The 19071-nt window shown below is 42.9% G+C and overlaps 1 protein-coding gene across 4 annotated transcripts in view; it reads right to left on the bottom strand.

Moving 5' to 3' along the window:
* The window catches only part of OSBPL3 (oxysterol binding protein like 3), a 161163-nt gene that overhangs the window by 27772 nt on the left and 114320 nt on the right, over positions 1-19071 (bottom strand). For 2 of the 4 annotated variants that reach the window (XM_037041278.1, XM_037041279.1), the window contains 5 exons: positions 15623-15750; positions 12013-12120; positions 6896-7030; positions 5884-5977; positions 757-1007 (listed from right to left, as the gene is read on the bottom strand). In XM_037041278.1, coding sequence (XP_036897173.1) covers positions 757-1007; positions 5884-5977; positions 6896-7030; positions 12013-12120; positions 15623-15750 — 716 coding nt within the window. The remainder of the gene's footprint in view (positions 1-756; positions 1008-5883; positions 5978-6895; positions 7031-12012; positions 12121-15622; positions 15751-19071) is intronic. The other 2 variants (XM_037041280.1, XM_037041281.1) reach the window with 1 other exon arrangement.

Below are 19071 nucleotides of genomic sequence, written 5' to 3'. Positions count from 1 at the left end.
TGAGCAGGTAACGTGTGAGGAAGCAAAGAGAGGAAGAGAAATTCCTGGAGAACAAAGTCAGCCACAGGTGCAGAAAGCGCTGACTTTTCCACAGCCTTACCACCACAGAACCCCCCCACAAGATGGGGAAGGATGAGAAAGACTTGGAAGCCCCTTCACTGGAAATGCTAACTGAGTAGAGAACAGAAGGTGAATTTTCCAAGGATAAGCTTTAAAAAAAAGCTCTATAGAATCAGAAGGGGTGGGGGAAGAAGAAGGTTTCTTATGTGAAAATCTTTTCTGTGTTATTTTCTGAAAATCTAGGAGCCTGGGCAATTCCAAAAATAAACAAAAACACCCTCAAGGGAAATTTACCCTGGATGAAAAAAACAGCTTGAGAAATTAAATCTGTCCAGCCAGATAGTAAAAATAAATACCCAGACAACCCTTGAGATGGACGTGTTTTCTAGCCAGGCTGATCAGAACAGTCCCATTGAAGGCTCCAGGGAAGAAGCCACACAAATCCACAGAGCAGAACTACCCCCAGGCACCAGCTGTCGCAGAGAAGCACCCCCCTTCCCCGCCACATGGCAAGTCCTGACAGGGTGACTGAAAACAGCCAGGCAGAGGGGAACCAGATGCCACTGAGAAATGAACCATCAGAAGAACAATCCCAAGGAACACCAGAGGGGACTGGGGCCCTGGCTCTGGCTCTGGCTCTGGCTCTGCCCGTGCTGGCTTGGTGAGTGTGGCGCAGTGGGCAGGCTGAGTCCTCACCATCCTCTCCAGGGGATCGGGGAGCTGAGCGGCCTTGTCCAGGAGCTCGCTGTATTCCAGCTCCTCGCACAGCCTCTGCAGCGTGTTGAGTGGTTCGTTCAGCTCCACCGGCATGGCCACTTTGGACAGGTCCTTCCCGATGTTATTTCTCAGGATGTTCCACACGCTGATGTTGCTGGTGTTGGGACAGGGTGCTGGCAAGCAAGTTCTTCTTTTGGACTTGGCTTCCCCACCACTTCTGAGAACTGGCTCTGAGAGGGAAATAAGCCATGGTTGTCTTACAAGTCTTTTCACTTCACTTCATTATTTTTAAAGAATCCATAAAGAAAACCTTACCTGAAAAAATACTCAGTTTTAGTATTAATCAGTTACTCAGAATATGATGGAAAGCCATAAGATAAGAAGAATTCTGTACAACTAAATTAAGTACCAAAAATTAAATGCGCTAAAACACATGGACTGCATTCACAGAGGTCTTCAACCTCCTATTCAAAAGCTAGTTCCTCATAGCTACGCACACACTTATAATAAAACTGGAAATGGGATTTGTATGCCCAGAGCAGGTTACTGTTTTCACTGTTAAACTCTTTTTAAAGAGCACTTCAAATTCTGATTAAGAAAACAACTTTTAAAATCTTTTTAAAAAATCACTTTAAGAAATCATCCACTGATAGTCTGATGGGGACTCCTTTGTAGGTGACTGTCCCCTTATCTCTTGCTGCTTCTAGAATTCTCTCCCTCATTTTCACCTTGGCTAATGTAATTATGATGTGCCTTGGTGTGTTCCTTCTTGGGTCCAACTTCTTTGGGACTCTCTGAGCTTCCTGGATTTCCTGGAAGTCTATTTCCTTTGCCAGACTGGGGAAGTTCTCCTTTATTATTTGTTCAAATAAGTTTTCCATTCGTGGCTGTTTCTTTTCCCTTCTGGTACCCCTATAATCTGGATGTTGGAATGTTTAAAGATGTCCTGGAGGTTCCTAAGCCTCTCCGCATTTTTTTGAATTCTTGTTTCTTTATTTTCTGGTTGGATGTTTCGTTCTTCCTTCTGGTCCACTCCCTTGATTTGAGTCCCAGTTTCCTTTCCATCACTATTGGTTTCCTGTGCATTTCCCTTCATTTCAATTAGTTTAGCCTTCATATGTTCCTCTAATTTGTGACTATAATCAACCAGTTCTGTGAGCATCCTGATCACCAAGAAGGGTCTGGAAAGAAGTATTCCAAGTCACGAAATCCAAAAACCTACATCCAAGATTGCTTTATCCAGCAAAGCTTTCATTTAGAATGGAAGGACAGATAAAGTGCTTCTCAGATAAGATCAAATTCAAGGAGTTCATCATCACCAAGCCCTTATTATATGAAATGTTAAAGGGACTTATCTAAGAAAAAGAAGATAAAAATATGAACAGTGAAAGGACAGCAAACTCACAGTTATTAACAACTACACCTAAAACAAAAGCAAACCAAGAGGACAGCTAGATCAGGAGCAGAACTATAGAAATGAAGAACACATGGAGGGTTAGCAACAGGGGAGTCGGAGGAGGAAAAGGGGGGGGAAGGTACAGAAAATAGCATAGACAGTAGGTAGAAAATAGATAGGAGGGAGGGCAAGAATAGTAGGGGAAATATAGAATCTAAAGAACTCGAGACACGTGGTCATAAACTAAAGGAGGGAATTGTTGGGGAGGGGGTGTGCAGAGTGTAGGGGAATGAAGAGGGGAATAGAATAACTGTAATGGTATAATCAATAAATCACTTTAAATTCTGATAAAACCAATTGTGTTTATCTCGGGATAATTATGAAGAAAATAAAAGTCTTCCAGTATTCCACTACCCAGAAATAGTAGTGATTTACATTTTGGAGTATTTTCACCATGGATATAATTCATATTGTCTGTCTAGATTTCTGTCCTGCTTATTCAGTTAACATAAGTATTTGTCCATGCTCGTCAAAATTCTAAAACATCCTTTTAATGACTGTAAATAAAATGCCGCACTATTGCACCATAATTCAATGAACCACCCCTCTACTTTTGGCCTTGGATTTATCAAAATGTTTTGTTATGATGCAACAAAGTAGTGAGTGTTCATATTCCTAGATATTTATCAGACTATTTCATAGGAAATACAGAAATGGGATTACTGTGCCAAAAACCATGAACATTTTTAGACTCTTGAGTCGTATGGCCAGGGGGATCCTCAAAAAGGCTGTATCAGTCCCCCATGTACCCGCAGCCTGTGTGACTGTCTCCCACCCCATGTGACTGTCCCCCACCCCGAGGGCTTCTCAGGCTTGTCATCGTGTGCTTTTAATTTTTGGCAAACTGTAAGGTGGACGGTGATATCTTCTTGCTCTTAAATTCTGCTTAGAAATTTCCTAGTGTGGTTTGGAATGCTTTCAAGAACCTTTCTTCTTTTCTGAATCATCTGCTTTCCTATTTATACACCAAGACATAATTCTTTGTTTTTATATTTGTTTGACAATTCAATCCCCATCTGACATTTGCTTTCAGCTTGGCCCAGTGGTTTCCTGATGAGGGAAGCCTTTGCATGCTGTGGTCACGCCTCTATCAATCTTCTCCCTCGTGACGGCTTCCCCTGCTTCAGGCTCAGGAGTTCTTTCCCATTTCAGCAGATGCTATCTTCAAATGAAACCTGTTACATTAACCAACTTATGAGAAAGTGGTGAGTTGATCGTATTTGAATATATTTATTTGTTAAAAATAAATACCTAACAGTTATTCTTTATAAAGCCAATCACTCTGAATAAAGAAGCTGCTTTGATGAACAGAAAGGTATGAAACTAGGGCCCAATTTTGCAGTCTTATGTTTATCTAAGCATCCAGTTAATTGTTGAATTTGTTTTAATTGTTCAACATGAGTAAAAATCTGATTTACACAAGTAAATAGCTGCAAATGATCACAGTTTTTTAAAAATATTTAAAAATATTCAAAATATTTCAAAATATTTTCTTAGATTAAACTAACCTAAATTTGAAAGAACACTCTACAACTATTACTAATGGCTAATACATATCTAGCTTTTACCCTCAGCAGCAAGTCTCCTAAGTATTGTATACATTATCTCACTTATTCTTTTTTAAAATAGTTTTATTTATTTTTTATTTTATTTTATTTATTTATTTTTAGAGAGAGGGGAAGGGAAGAAGGAAGAGAGAAAGAGAAACATCAGTGTGTGGTTGCCTCTCACACTCCCCCTACTGGAGACCTGGCCCACAACCCAGGCATGAGCCCTGACTGGGAATCAAACCAGCGACCCTTTGGCTCACAGGCTGGCACTCAATCCACCGAACCACAGCAGCCAGGGCTATCTCACCTATTCTTACTAACAACCTCTTGAGGTGAACAGTACTGTTATTCCCCCTTTGTGAATGAAGAAACAGATGTACAGAACAGTTAGATCCTTGCCCTAGAACATATAACCAGTGAGAGGCAGAGCCAGAGTTAACGAGGGAAATCTTGCCCCTGAATCTGTATTCCTAACAACTTAACCTCCCCACAGCACCCATATGGTGCAGCTCCTGTGTGATTTGGGGGGGTTAATAGGAAGCACTCCAAATGCCTAGCATTTAAAATGAGCTCAGAGAAATTCTAAGGTAATAATTTATCAAGGCCTTGATCCCGTCCTATTTCCATTTTTAGGCAAACCAGTGTCATAGGTACAAAAGTTGTTTTTTTTATCATTCTTCAATGACAGTTGTCCCCATTCTGCCCTCCCATTACTCTCCCCTGCAAACGTTATTTCTGTATCCAATCATTTCAGTAGAGCACTGATGTTTAGAAATCTAATCTTCCTCAGCAACTGGAGGGCATTTATTTTTATTTCCAAATACTGCCAAAGCAGAAAGCTGGGTTAAGCCCATTGTTTGTTGGAGGCAATGTTGGTCAGCCTTCTAGTCAAATGGCTGTGGATAAGGTAGAGAAAACCAACCTTAACCCCTTGTATGCTGTTCCTGGCTGGTGTCAACTCAGCACAGCTGTGGTTTTAGGTTCAAGGGCAAGTCCCCTGTTCTCGACTCTGACCTCTGAACCCTGGGACCCCTTCCCAAGGCCTCAAAGAGGACTTCTTCAGTTGCTGGTCTTCGTCACCCACAGTGCGAGTTCCATGTTAGGGCATGTGCTATATGGCAAGGGACTAAGTGATGTTTCTTTAAATTCACCTTGTTTTTCTTGAAAGCAGGTAGCTCCTAATGGTATCAGTCTTCTGCTTTGAACCACTGACTGATTCTTAGACTTATCCACCAAAAGATTCATCTTTCCAGAAACATTTCAAGCAAGATAGAGCCTAATGAGCATCTGACTTCCAGCAGCTGGGATGCTAAAAGGGCGTTCTTCCAGAGGGTAGTAGAATGACCTGCCTTTCTTGGGGTCCCCGAAGAGTAGGCTCATTGGCATTTAGCTAACAACTCAAAATCCTCATACTTCACACATGCTTATTGAGCTGGGAAACACTGAAATATCGAGAAGGACCTGACCCAGTCCCTGTCCTGCATGGAGATGAGAAAACAGGTGGTGCTCTGGGTACCCAATGCATGGCACAGACAAACCTAGATATCCAAGGCACACAGTGTACCAAGACTGGAGTCTATGAGGCTACAGTACTCTTGCAGAGAACTGTCCAGTGGGCAGATCCCTCCTAAGGCCACCTTGCTAAACAGACTGTCTGCTCAGGGAACTGCTGAATCAGAGCAGTTTTGGAATAGCCAGATACTCTAGGTACCCCATAATTCAAACAACATGTCTTGGGCATCATTTCTACTCCTGGGATCAACCAGTAATAAATGAACATCTTAGGATAACTTGAGGGCCACTACTTCTTTGAGACATAAGTTTATTACTTTCATATGTGCTATCTTAAAGAATCTGAAGCTAAATTACTACTCACAAGAGAACTTTTACTATATAAGCCCTATAGGAAATACAGAATACTAAATTATAAAAACCACTAGAAACTAAAGACAAAAAATTATATTCTAATATGTTTGCAGAAAGAATGACTATGTAAGAGATATCTGTTGCATTAATCTTTGAGATTTATATAATTGGCATATGTTTATTAGTATTCTGAAAAGATCCAAACTTTTAGAGATCAAATAATTTAACTCTTACCCACAGTTTGTCTCTCATTATCTAAATCATTACTGAGATTGTCCAAGGAAAGGTTGTCACTTATGTCGCTGACATATGAGTCATCCTCAGAAACCTATGAGAAAGAAGAAATAATAAACCTTAAAGTGAGAGTAAATGAGCCGGATTTTCATAAAACATTTACTCCAAATCATCAAACAGTTTGAATCCCACATTGCAAACCTACAGACCTAATTTTGGATGCCCTTCTTATTCAGGCCCATACACCTGTCTGCACAGGAGGTGTTCACAGCAAACACCTGCTATTAAAATCCTCAAACTTTCTTGACTCATTCTCACAAGGAAAACACAGGTAAACTCAACATATTAGGTGTTACTAAAATTCTTATTAATTCAGGCTGCATTTTCAGAATTTTTTAGTGTTTGGGTAGAATGAATTACACTTTGACTTTGAACTATTTGTGAAAAAAGAATCTTTATAGAAATTAATAAACAAAATTAGTGCATCTGTACTGAAGGGGTAAAATTACCAATACACACTCATACACAGTGATGCCAACTCTGATACCTCCTACTCAGGAAAGTATGTTTTTATGCATCAACTTAAAACAATATTGTTATATAAGTTATAATAATAACCACATTACAACAGTATAATATAATAGTTGTGCATTGTAAATTAATATAGGTCAAATTCAATGATAAAAAATATATAAGATGCTAATTTCTGGCCCTGTAATAGAAGTAGTATATCAAATAGCTAAGAGTCAAAATGATTAACCTATAATTGAAAAGAGGGTTAACAAATCAAGTAACAGAAATAGGGAAGTGCCCAACACCTACTTTTATAAATTTTTTTCTCTAAGACCTTGTATCCTTTCGTGTTTTGGGGCATATGAGTTATAAGAAGATCCTCAGAATATAATAGTAGAAAGCAGCAATTGTGTTTAGTGTTTCTAAATATGGTCATCAAGAGAATGGGTAAAGCAACAAGAGAGATTCTGAGGCACCTAACTGAAAACAGTGCTCAAACCTCATTTTCTGAAGAGCTTGGCGATAACAGAACTTCCTGGGCGTCAAAAAACTCTGAAAGGGAGTCAGTGATGGAGAGTCGACTCTCGTTGGAAAGCTGATGGACCAGAGGTCGGTTGTCATCTGTGGAGTTCTCCTTTTGAACACAAAAACAAAAGTACATATATTTAGAAACAGTCTCAAGAGCAGCAAAATAAGCAACTGATTTTGGTGTACGATATGCAAGGTCGCAGGCCCATGCGAACAAGCAGCTCAAAGCAGAGGTTAGCTCCAGAGTGGAGGAGAAACAGGCCTCACACAAAATAAAATGAAAAATGAAGGTCTCCTCCAAGTGGGCACCTCTCGTACAGGCACATAGCTGCTCAGGCACATAAGCAAACTCAAAGCAGAAAAAGACTGTCCAAGTCAGTCTTTGCCCCACGTAAGAGAAAAAAATTCCAACGCTCTCTGAATCACATCCTCTTATTTTCTGCCACTGCAGGAGGTTTAAAACGTCCTCTGAATTGTACTGAATGCATGTGTTTGCGTGGCCGGTTCAGAGCGATGGAGCTTTCCTCTGCCACACATGTTCATGGAGACGATCTGCTGCTTTTGAGCTGTCTGTTGGCAAATGAACGGTGTGTTTTGGTCCAGATGTGCCCCTGGTGGCAGATCATTCATTATTCATGGATGAATGAGATAAACTCTTTTCTGTCCCTCTCCAACCACAATGGCTCTTCAAGGGAAGGAAACTCCCGGTCCCCTTCAGAAGCCACTACACACAAATAACAGAACAGAATATCGGGATTTTCTCATCTGGCCTGGCTCTCCATCCCCTTCTTCACTGGGTCTAGGCTCTAGACTTTCCCACTAGGGCAAGGATGTCAAACTCATTTTCACCTGGGGCCACACCAGGCTCTCAGCTGCCTTCAAAGGACTGAATGTAACTTTAGGACTGTATAAATGTAACTACTCCTTAACAGTTAAGCTAGAGCTTGGTGTTGCCGCCGGGTAGAAACAAGGTGCCGGGCTGGATAAAACGAGGTAGAGGGCTGGGTTTGGCCCGCAGGCCTTGTGTTTGCCACCTGTGCACTAGGGAATGTGCTTTCTATTCAAGTTGTAAGTGAAAATTCAATTTGCCTCAACAAACTGAGCAACTGCTTGGTGCTGGCCATGGAGGGACACAGTGGTGGGTAAGACCAGGTTTCTGGCCTGAATGGGCTTGGCAGAGAACGTGCCCAGTACACAAGACCAAGACTGTGGGATATAAAGATTCTAGAGGTGAGGAGGAAGGTGAGATTGAGTCTGTCAGGGGACTCTTGGTGTGGAGAAGGCTTCCCTGAAGGTTGGCACCTGGCTTGACCTTTAGGAATGAGCACAGACTCAGGACACGAGGATTCGATTCCTCCCGAATGGAGAAGATGGTTGCCCCGAACTTCCCGATAGTTCCCATTTCTCACTGGGCTGACAAAGGAGCTGCTTCTATAGCAGATTTTGTCTTTCCCAGAAGTTTTACAAGTTCAGCCTCAGCCTCATAAACAAATTATACCCATGATGAGGATACTAAAACAGGGGGGGCCACAGCAGGTTTTCCTAATAAAGGGCAAGTGGTCTCTTTATGAAATGTTTACTCCAGGGACACATTTAAATGTGTCTCCTTTCTTCTTGGTTTCTTCCTACAACAGCAAGCCCAAGGTATTCATTGAAAGATCCTACCCATGTTAATATCCATACCGGCTTTCTTTTTTGTTTGTTTAAGATTTTATTTATTTATTTTAGACAGAGGGGACAGAAGAGAGAAAGAGAGGGAGAGAACAGTCAGTGTGTGGTGCCCCTTCATGTGCCCCTTACCGGGAACCTGCCCACACCACCCAGGCATGTGCCCTGACTGGGAATCGAACCAGTGACCCTTTGGTTCACAGGCCCGCGCTCAATCCACTGAGCCACACCAGCCAGGGCCTTCCAAAGAGCTTTCTGAAAAGCATGCTTCTTCTCTACCCTAATAGAGAGATCACTGTAGGACTTCTAAATAAGCACCCCCACTGCCACTCGCAAACCAAAGGCCTCCCTCCTCACGAGAGGAGACACAGAGCTCCTCCGTGGTGAGTAACAGAGCTCCCCGGACGCCTGCCGAAGCAGCGGAGCTGTCCTGCCTCTCGTGTGCCACTACCACGTAAGACCCTAATGATTTATTTACCCGTTCTACTCATTAATTTATTACCAGTCACTCACGCTCGCTCTACCTTTCGCCTAGACTGACGCGTCAGAGGATTTCCTGGCTGCTTCCTATAAATACCTACTGAACCCACAGGGTCTTGTACAACACAGGGCCTCACGTGTTAAAATATTAATCTGGATACAACTGTATTTGAACAATAATAAAAAATATTAATCTAGTCAGTTTGATTAAATAACATCCCCTGGAGTCTGTAGGGCAGGAGCAGCTGTTCATCTATTTTTTACATTACAAAAGGATAGATAAACGGAAAGAAGGGAAGAAAGGGAACAGAGAGTCCCCGCCCATTCAAACAACCACTGTAGCTGTTTCAATACATTTCTCTACAATCCTTTTTATGCATATAGTTGTGCTTTGAAATGACAGTCGTATCTACCTAATTTTATGAACTTCCCCCAAACAACACTGCATCATAACAATTATGTTCAAAATAAACATTTCTTCTGAAGATAAAAGTAATGTGTTCAAAATAGAAAATACAAAAAGTAAACATCACATCGAGTCTCAGCACCCAGATGTGGCTCCTGTTCATCTGTTGGTGTATTTTTTGTATTAAAACGTTTGTATGTGGGTTTTTTGAAGTTTGAAACATTGGGATCACACTGCACAAAGTCTAAGTAGTCTGTCAGATTCACTTAACATGATATGGTGATCTTTCCCCCGGGCTGTTAGCATTCTTGGAGACAAGAAACTTCAGTGGATAGACGTCATTTTACTTGAACTGTGCGCCACAGAGAACCATTTCCTTCACTGGACATTAAGGGTGTTGCCAAATCTGTAAAGATGGTGAATATGGTTGCGAATGTGTCTTTGATAATGTTTCATTATTCCTTAAAATCAGTCCTCAGAAGAATTATTTAAAATATTTAAGGCAAAATATACACTACCTAGTTACGTCAACAAGTAAGAGAACCTCTATTTTCTCTATGTTCATAAGGGCACCAATACTTTAGACATATTTTGTGCTAATCTAATGATTTTAATTGGCATTTGTCTGTTAAAAATGAGGTTGAACTTTTCTTCCTCTTAAAAAACTACACCTGGAGATGTTAATTTTGGAGGAGGCTGGGTCAGGGCGCATGCGCCCTCCCTCTGTATTTCTTTACAACTTCCTGTGAATTTATAACTATTACCAAATTAAACGTTTTCAAAAATTATCTGTAGTTAGGGTTTTTGATGAATTATATCTTTTTCCCCATTGACTTGTTGAGGTCATAAGCTGCTTGCTATTATTTATTAATGATTTAAGCACTAAATACATTACCACCTACTTAGCATTAGCTAAGTTTGTCACTATTCACTGAAAATATTTTCTCTACTCTATCATATGCATTATTTTTTTACACACACCATTTTTCCCCCTAGGAAAAACGATAGCCAAATCCAGTCAACATTTCTTTTGTAATTGTTCCTATTGCTTCCACAGTTAGGAAGTCTTCCCTACTCTAAGCCCTTTGATAAATATTTAAATCAATATTTTTCAGTTTGAATTTTTATATTTAACTCTAATTCACCGGTGATTCATTTTAGTGTGCATGGGAGATGTAAACTGCTTTCCAAATTGCTTTTGTGCTGTGCCAACGAACTGACTGAATAATCCATCTCCCTCCCCTTGATTTTTGAGCCTTTTCTAACCTGCTTATTTCTTGGCGCAGGCCTACAGCAAAGGTCGCCCCAGTACCATGGAGGTGCTCAAGCCTGCAGGAGACTGGATCTCAGACTGGGCTAGAATGATTGAAAAGATCTCTCGGTGGGGGGGGGGGGGGGGGGGGGGGGNCAGACTGGGCTAGAATGATTGAAAAGATCTCTCGGGGGGGGGGTGGGGGGGGTGGGGGAGCGAATGTACAGAGGGATTTCACAGGCCACCGAGACTTGCTCTCAGAAGTAATGAGAGGCCTGTGAGCTCTGTGGAGAGAAGGTACCTCCCTCATCAGAAGAGAGGGTCCCACCCATCAGCACATCATGGCCTGTGCTTCCAACAGCCCTGAGGGCCTCTGGGTCCCCGGGCACAGCAGGCTGTGCACTGACCGATCTTAGCCTCTCCTCATCGTCACACCACAGCTTCCCAAGGAGCGAAGGGGTTGTGTGAGGTTTTGTTCTCTTTAAGGACAGGAAAAGGAGAAAGACGGATTTAGTATGAGAAATTCCTTTTAAAACTTACACACATGCACCTTGTATGTTACCTTCCTCATTTTTTTATTTGACATGCACTCAGTCTAATACATTTGTGAATAAAATATTTAGCATCCCTGAGGCAGGCATAGAAATACAAGAGATAGCTAAAAACAGTTTTAACTCTAATTACCCTTTTCCATTTCTCAAGCAATTCATTTGTATTTTTCTGAAATTTCTCATTGCAGACACATGCAAAGAGTATTTCAGATGAACACATTTCTAAGTCCTGAGAAAAGACATTTTTAAGGTACTATTAATTGGCCAAAACCCTTCCATTGTAGTAGTAGCATTGTTTCCCTCAGAGAGTAAGGCTGTGCTTTTAAAAGGAAAGAAGAGAAAAAACCCAGAGGAAAGGAAGAAGGGAACAGCCAAGGAGAAAGAGAGCGGGCTTCACAGAGGAGGCACAGATGCCAGCGGAGACCTGGGAAACTCAGGTCAGGGCCGCTGGGGTTCCCCCAGAAGTGAGGGGAGCACGTGTTCGTCTCTCCACAGTTCCCACGGCAGTCACCCCTAGTGGAATGGGGGGGTATTTAGGAGAAAAATGGGGAACACAACATGAAGGGAAGAAGTGTTCTGGGGGGAAAGCAGGCTTCCACATGCAGGTAGCAGCAAAGTCAGGAAAGCCTGGGCCCCCGGGGCCGCTGTGGTCGCGGCGGTGGGCATGAGCTGCCCTCGAGGGGGAGGCAGGGGCCCCCCAGAGCCGTCAGTGGAGGAGAAGCCTTACCCACCTCTGCCATGCTGTCCGCCGGCCTGGCAGCAGCCGGGGGGTCGAGCAGCAGAGACTCAGCATGGATTCTGCATAAGCGTTCTTTAAGGTCTGTGTTTTGTGCTAGGGCCTGGAACATGTTAAAAATAGGGTTTCAGAAAAGCACCACAGTGGGCCCAGTGCGAGAGCCCTGAGGGGGCCCTTCCTGGGCTTTTCCCCTGGAGTGCTACCCAACAGGACACCGGTTCCGAGCCGCCTGGGAAATGGGAGATAGTGAACTCTGGCCGCAGTGGCCCTTCTCTAAGTCCCATTTCCAGGGATGGGAGGAGGGGCTGTTAGTAAGGCTTTCTTTCTGATGGGGAAGGAAATCACAAACACCTTCAGCTCTAATTCTGACCAGTGGTTTCCCAGCTGTGTCCACAGTGTCCCTCGGTGTCCCCAGGGGGCTGGCTCTAGGACTCCACTGATACCCAAATCCACGGATGCTCATGTCCCTTTCATAAAATCTTCTCGTATGCTTTCAAGCATCTCCAGATTACTTATAATGCTAAATACAATATAAATGCTATGTAAACAGTATACAATTATACTGTATTGTTTAGGGAATAATGACAGGAAAAGAAGTCTGCGTATGTTCAGTACAGACAAAACCATCACAACCACCGCGACCATCATAAGCCCAACTACACAGCACACCTCAGCAACAACATAGCATGTTTTTTAAAGGATATTTTCTATCCTGGTTTGTTTAAATCCGTGGATGTGGAACCTGTGGATACAGAGGGCTACTGTGGTCTCCGTGTGTAAGTCGGTCCCAAATGATCCCAAGCTTCTTTCATCTTTCAAAAAAGATGTTTCTCTCACCCCTATGATTGGCCATATTTTAATGTTATTTAATTATCACACCAGTTGAATTGAATCTTAGAAAGTAGAATTTTTGTGAAGGATTAATTTTATTTTTCCCCAATATAGGCATTGATTGTTGTATTCATTCTTTATGATTGAAATATTTGATTAAAAAAAAAATAACCCACTTACCTGGATAAGGGCTAAGAGCCAGGGCCCTGGCAATGGGGGGCGGGGGTGAGATGGGAGCACATATATGCCCACCCCTGGCCTCTTTTATCTCCCCCGGGCTGGTCTGACTTCTGACCCCAACCCCCCACCTGGGAAGGAACTGGCCCAAGGGTAAAGGAAGCTGTTTCCTTCACGCTTCTTGACCAACCCTTCTCCAAGGGCTCTGTCTCTGGGAAGGAACAAGTCCCCAGGCTGCTCCGCAGACACTCCCACGATCAGCTCCTCACTGCCCCAACACAGACCCACCCTGCCTGTCTTCCCCACACTCTCCCAGGCTCCTCAGGGCCTGACCTGCACCAGGGCCCACGCACAGGTCTACCTGCTGAGAAACAGAAGCCTGTGGCCCTGCCTAATCCACGGCCAGGGGCTCAAGTGGGGATTTTGGTTTTATTTGTTAGTGCCCGTGGATGGAATGGGTTATTTGGAAATTCTCAAAAATCATTTAGGATACCCTGAGTAAAAGTTTCTCAAACACACAGAACAGAGATTGTCACATGTAGCAATGATCTCTACACTTTATTATGGCCAGTGTGTCACTGGTATCTTAGCATAAGTGGCTAGAATTTTACTATGGCTTCAAAAATGTGTTATTTTACTAGCTTCCTATAAACTACAGGCAGAAAAAGAAAAGATGTCAAGACTGCACATAGAGCACAACATATCCAGTCTGAGAGCCCCAAGACCACTCTGTTGGGGACCCAAGACAAAAAGGACAGAATTGTTCTGATGCAGCTCGAGTTTCCATGATCCTGAATAGGGGTGAGAGGGAATCCTTTGCAAAGGTAATGATGCCTTTGGCCTGGATACCATGGCCAAAGGCATCTCAGTGGCTCCGCCAGCCAAGCAGATCACCCAGAGGGGGCCAGACCTCCAAGGGGAGAGGGCAGGGCAGAGGAAGACCACAATGAAAGCCCACAAAGCTCATAAGAGGGAGGTACCTTCTGAAAGCACTGAAAGCCAACCTACTGGGAACAATGATAAATGCTTTTTACCAGTAAATAAACTTAAAAAAAAAAAGAACCACCTTGCTTCTCTCAAACCAAGTTAGCGCCCAGTGTGAGGGTGGCCACTACAGTCCAAAAGGTGGTGTTTCTATCTCTGACCTTGAAGACCCCAGAGCTCCGCAAGGCAGACATCATTACGACTCTATACATGAAGTCAGTCCACATTATTTCTCACTTCTTTCAAAGGGAACATACTTGGAATGTTCAACTGAGTGAATATTCCCGAAGTATTTTATTAGGTACTACTGGTGGTGCGTTTACCGTTAACGTTATACCAGGAACATCACTTCACTTTCTCAGTAACATGGTGTCAGGGAACATGAAAGGATATGTTCCACTTCTCTCAGTTGGCTTCTGAAGTAGGATTCTAGAATTCATGCCCCCTCCCTCAGCCTAAATAGCAAGTTTAATATTTCTTCGGATGATAATTTCACCGGTGCACACACACATTCTCCTTTTACCATAGGACATCCAACGCAGGAACAAAATCAGGAGCAAATAAGTACACTGTTTTCAAAGTTCTCTAGCTTTTTGTAGGTACAAAGGGAGCAGCCAGACAACATCAGCCATTCAAAGCAAGAGCTCTAGGAGCCCTTCATGGGAGCCTAACTCTTCTGAAGGGTGAACTGGAGTAGATGACAAAAAGGAGAGAGGGAGAGAGAGAAACAGAGCAGTTTACTGAGAAACACCTGGCACTTGACAGGCTTCTTCTGTCGTCACACAGACGCACGGTTACCTTCAATGCGAATGCTCATCTCTTTCTGCCCATGGGCAGGGTGGGGGAGGGGAAGCTAAGCATTCTGTACTATCAAATCAAATCAGATACAATCATACCCCAGTAGTCATCGGCTTCAGACCTTGTCAAACCTGGTACTCGCCACACTTTGACAAGAAAAAAAGAGTTTCAGCACTTGGCGCTTGCTCAGGGCTCATTGCCCTTGCTAGAATTTGCATGAATCACAACAACATCCCATGAAAGAAAAAATTTTATGGGAAAAATTTGTTTGGTACTCATCAGTTTCAGCACGCATCACAAGTTCCAGAAAGAATTAATGACGAGTACTGAGGTACCACTGTGATTTTCACATCTTTGAAAGAATGGTAATCAGAATCGGTGCTGTGCGGCCGGGAAGATAAGAGGGAATTTAAGATTTTGCTCCACTGCCTGTTGTTTCGAAAGTCGACCAAAGCCTGTGAAGTCTTAGGTGCAGAAATCTCCCAACTGTCAGATTTTTGTAAGCATTAGAAACCGATGTCTGTCCGTTACACAGACACACAACAAAAGCTCTCCAGAAATAGAAGAATCAAGACAAAGAGAGGAAACCAAACCTGAAGTATCTTATGCTCCGTGAAATACTAGCTACTAGGATTTGGAGTGGGCTTAGTTTGGGTCTTTATGAAGATCTGATGAGAGGGTAGATAGAGTATCATTCAAATATTTTGTTTGGTTTTCTCATGAATGTTCAACACAAGCATGGAGATGGAAAGTAAAGAAAATTCATGAGCCAGGACCCGTGGTCAGGTGTCTCGGTTCAGAGACATGGCACTTACAGATGACAGGGCGCGCTTCAGGCCGACGACCTGGGCTGACGGGGCCGAGACGTCCTGCTCCATCAGCTGCTTCAGTTTCTCTCTCTCCGCTGATATGGTGTTAAAAGCTGACCTTAAAGTGAAGTAAACTATAAAGATATAATCGTTATAAAAAGGAATGAGGGAAGAGGCATGATTAAAAACAAGACACAGAGAGATGTATTTCTTAGAAAAGAACTCAGAAAACTAACAGCCCTGGATATCCTGAGTGCAGGGAAGGCATACTCTACATTGACTTTTTAAACACACATCTGGAATGTACGACGCTGAGAGGGCACCCTAAGGTAACCTGTGGACTCTGGGTGACAATGACGTTTCAGTATGGGTGTATTGATGGGAACAAATGGAACACTCTGGTGGGAGGCTGATAGTGGGAGAGGCTGGGTGGGGCAGGGGTTGTGTATGCTGATCCTGTTCTTCATAAGCTCAATTCTGCTGTGAACCTAAAATTGCTCTAAAAAAATAAAGTCTATTAAATTTTTTTAAATCACATGTCAGTTCCAAAGCACCTATCCACTATAAAATTGCATACTTTTATGACTTTTCACCAAGATGTTTTGACTCTTGAAAACTATACTTCTGGATTCTTACTGAGTTTTGCCTTTAAAACTGGAAATGTTTGAAAACAAAGCTAATTGGTTCTCAGGGTAAAAATAGTAACAATGCAGTAGGGGAACTAAACAGCACCTTAACTAATTTTGGTTGGTGACCAAAATTAATCACCAACAAGAGCCAGATGGGCTTTGTGTTACGTAGGGTGTGAAACACCCTGAAAAGGACACACTGTGATTTTTGTTATACGCCAACCAGGGACGGACACTCTGAGTATGATCATGAGGAAACATCAGACAACCCCAAATAAGGAACATCCTATTTTCAAAAGTTGGCCTATATGTCAATTTCATTAAAGAGAAAGAAAGGCTGAGGAACTGTTACCAATGAAAGGGGACTAAACAAGCTCGACAATGACATGCACTATATGATGGACTAGAATTCAGGGGTGTCAAACTCATTTTCACCGGGGACCACATTGGCCTCGCGGTTGCCTTCAAAGCGCTGAACATAATTTTAGGACTGTATAAACGTAACTACTCCTTAACTAGGGGCAAGGAGCTCAGTACTGCCACCGGGTAGAAACAAGGTGGAGGGTCAGATTTGGCCCTCGGGCCTTGTGTCTGCCACCCGTGAACTAGATCCTGTGCCAAAGGAGGAAAGTGCTATTAAAGGACATTACTGGGATAACTGACAGCATTTGAATAAGGAGGTAGAAGAGGTAACAGCACTATTTCAATGCTAAATCCCCTGGATCTCATAACTAAACTGTGATTAAGAACATCCCTATTCTTAGGAAACGTACACTATGATACAAATGCATAACAAAGGCACAACGCAGGAGTCCTACTCTCACAGTTCAGAAAAATAAACACACGTGCATGTGGATATGTGTAGAAGGAGGCAAAATAAATGTGGCAAAATATTAAAAATGGTGAATTTGGGTGAAGTACATATAGGAGTTATTTGTATTATTCTTGCAATGTGTTGGTAAGTTTGAAATTATTTCAAAATACATAAGGCATTACCTACCCTCTTCCTTGTTAGTCTTTCCAGCTGCTTCACCCAGAATACCCCACCTCTAACCTGGCAGTCAGCCACTCTGCACACTTCAGAGAGTATTCAGGTACAACGGGAACTTAGCACTATTAAGCACTCAGATGCTGGCACTGATGTTTAAGTAGCTGAAGTGCCCAGCGACAGATGAGTGGATAAAAAGGCTGTGGTACATTTACGCAATGGAATACTACTCAGCAGCAAAAGAGAAATTTTACTTTTGTGACAGCATGGCTGGATCTGGAGAATATTAGGCTGAGTGACATAAGCTGGTCAGAGCAAGACAAATACCGCAGGATTGATTTCACTTATATGTGGATTCTACTGAACAAAATAATGTAACAAAAAAAATAGAAATAGATTCATAAATACATAGAAGAGGAGCCCGTCAGATGGGGAGGGCACTTGGGGGGCTGGGTGAAAAAAGTGAAGGGGTTAAAAAACCACATGGACACAGACAATGGTGTATGGGGATTGCCAGAGGGAAGGGGGTGGAAGAGGGCAAAGTGGGGCTAAATGGTGGCAGAGGAGACTTGACCTTGGGTGCTGAGCACACAATGCTGTATGCAGACACTGTGGTATTGAGTTGTGCACTTGAAACCTGTATGGTTTTATTAACCAATGCCACCCCAATAAATTCTATTTAAAACACCCACTAATACATACAGCAGAACAATTTATCAGGTGTTGATCACAGAATATACAAATTACCTCCTACAAACGAGGAAAGTGCCATCTAAACTATTGGTGATGGACATCACGTCTGAATATTATCTCTCCCATCTCCTTTATTATACTTTGTTTTAGAAGGGCAGGAAGAAGGATGAGTCATACTTCACCTCAAATGGCCTGGTATATCATCGAATTCCATGGCTTTGGATTTTTTAGAGATAGTTATTCAAGAGTGGGCCCACTTAGTATCCCAGGAACTGCATATGCCTTACTAGCTGGCTTCTTTCCATTCACAACCATGAGGACGACCGAACCTTCCCGTAGGTTGCCGCTGAAATGGTCTGAGGTTGTGGTGTTTAGCAATAGACTTCGAGCATCTTCACAGTCATAGTACAAATAAACACGTTGTTCAAAAACACACAAATTGTGGTGCTTCTGTCTACACAAGACAGAGGTCACAGGTCAATAGGTACTCAATTTTCTAATAATGTCTATGGAACACACTCAACTCTTTGATTTAAAGGATTCAGTTGCACTGAAATAGTGAGCAGCCCCACAGAGTGACCAGTGGGGCTCCAGCTCCAGCCCTGGACCGCCCCCAGCTCCAGCCCTTACTCATTGTGTGACTATGGACAAGTGCGTGACAACGCAGCTTCCTTATTTGTAGATGAGGATAATAATAGCATTTACTTCCTAAGACCATTAGGGGATTAATAGGATAAAGCAGGTAAAGCATTAACCCAATGCAGAGCACATGATAAATAACAAATGTTTATTACTGTGACAGTAATAGGGATGGTGAGGAAAGAAGCATGGGACAAGGCAAATGATGGTGACTGTGGTCTCCCGAAATACAGGCAGCAGCTTTAAGGGGATGCTTTAGTCTGTTGCCAGGACAACGCCTATAAATAACTGCACACAGGGCAGAGGTTCTATGAGTGCGGGATTGACCAGACTCCATGGAGCGGTGGAAGGCCAGACCCAGCAGGAAAGCACCAAGCCCCCAGTGGAGTCACGGCCTCCCGTGTCCTCATAGGCGCTCCTGGCCTGCGTTACTCTGTAGAACACATCGCTCAGCTGAGTGGGTCCTGGGGAGGCACTACCTCACTGCCGTTATTTTGAAGTTTCTC

Source organism: Sturnira hondurensis, unplaced genomic scaffold (assembly GCF_014824575.4).
Source record: "Sturnira hondurensis isolate 20B ecotype Veracruz unplaced genomic scaffold, ASM1482457v3 Scaffold0002840, whole genome shotgun sequence".
Classification (NCBI taxonomy): Eukaryota; Metazoa; Chordata; class Mammalia; order Chiroptera; family Phyllostomidae; genus Sturnira; species Sturnira hondurensis.
Note: the sequence above shows the minus strand (reverse complement) of the source record. Positions and strands in the feature narration are given on the sequence as shown.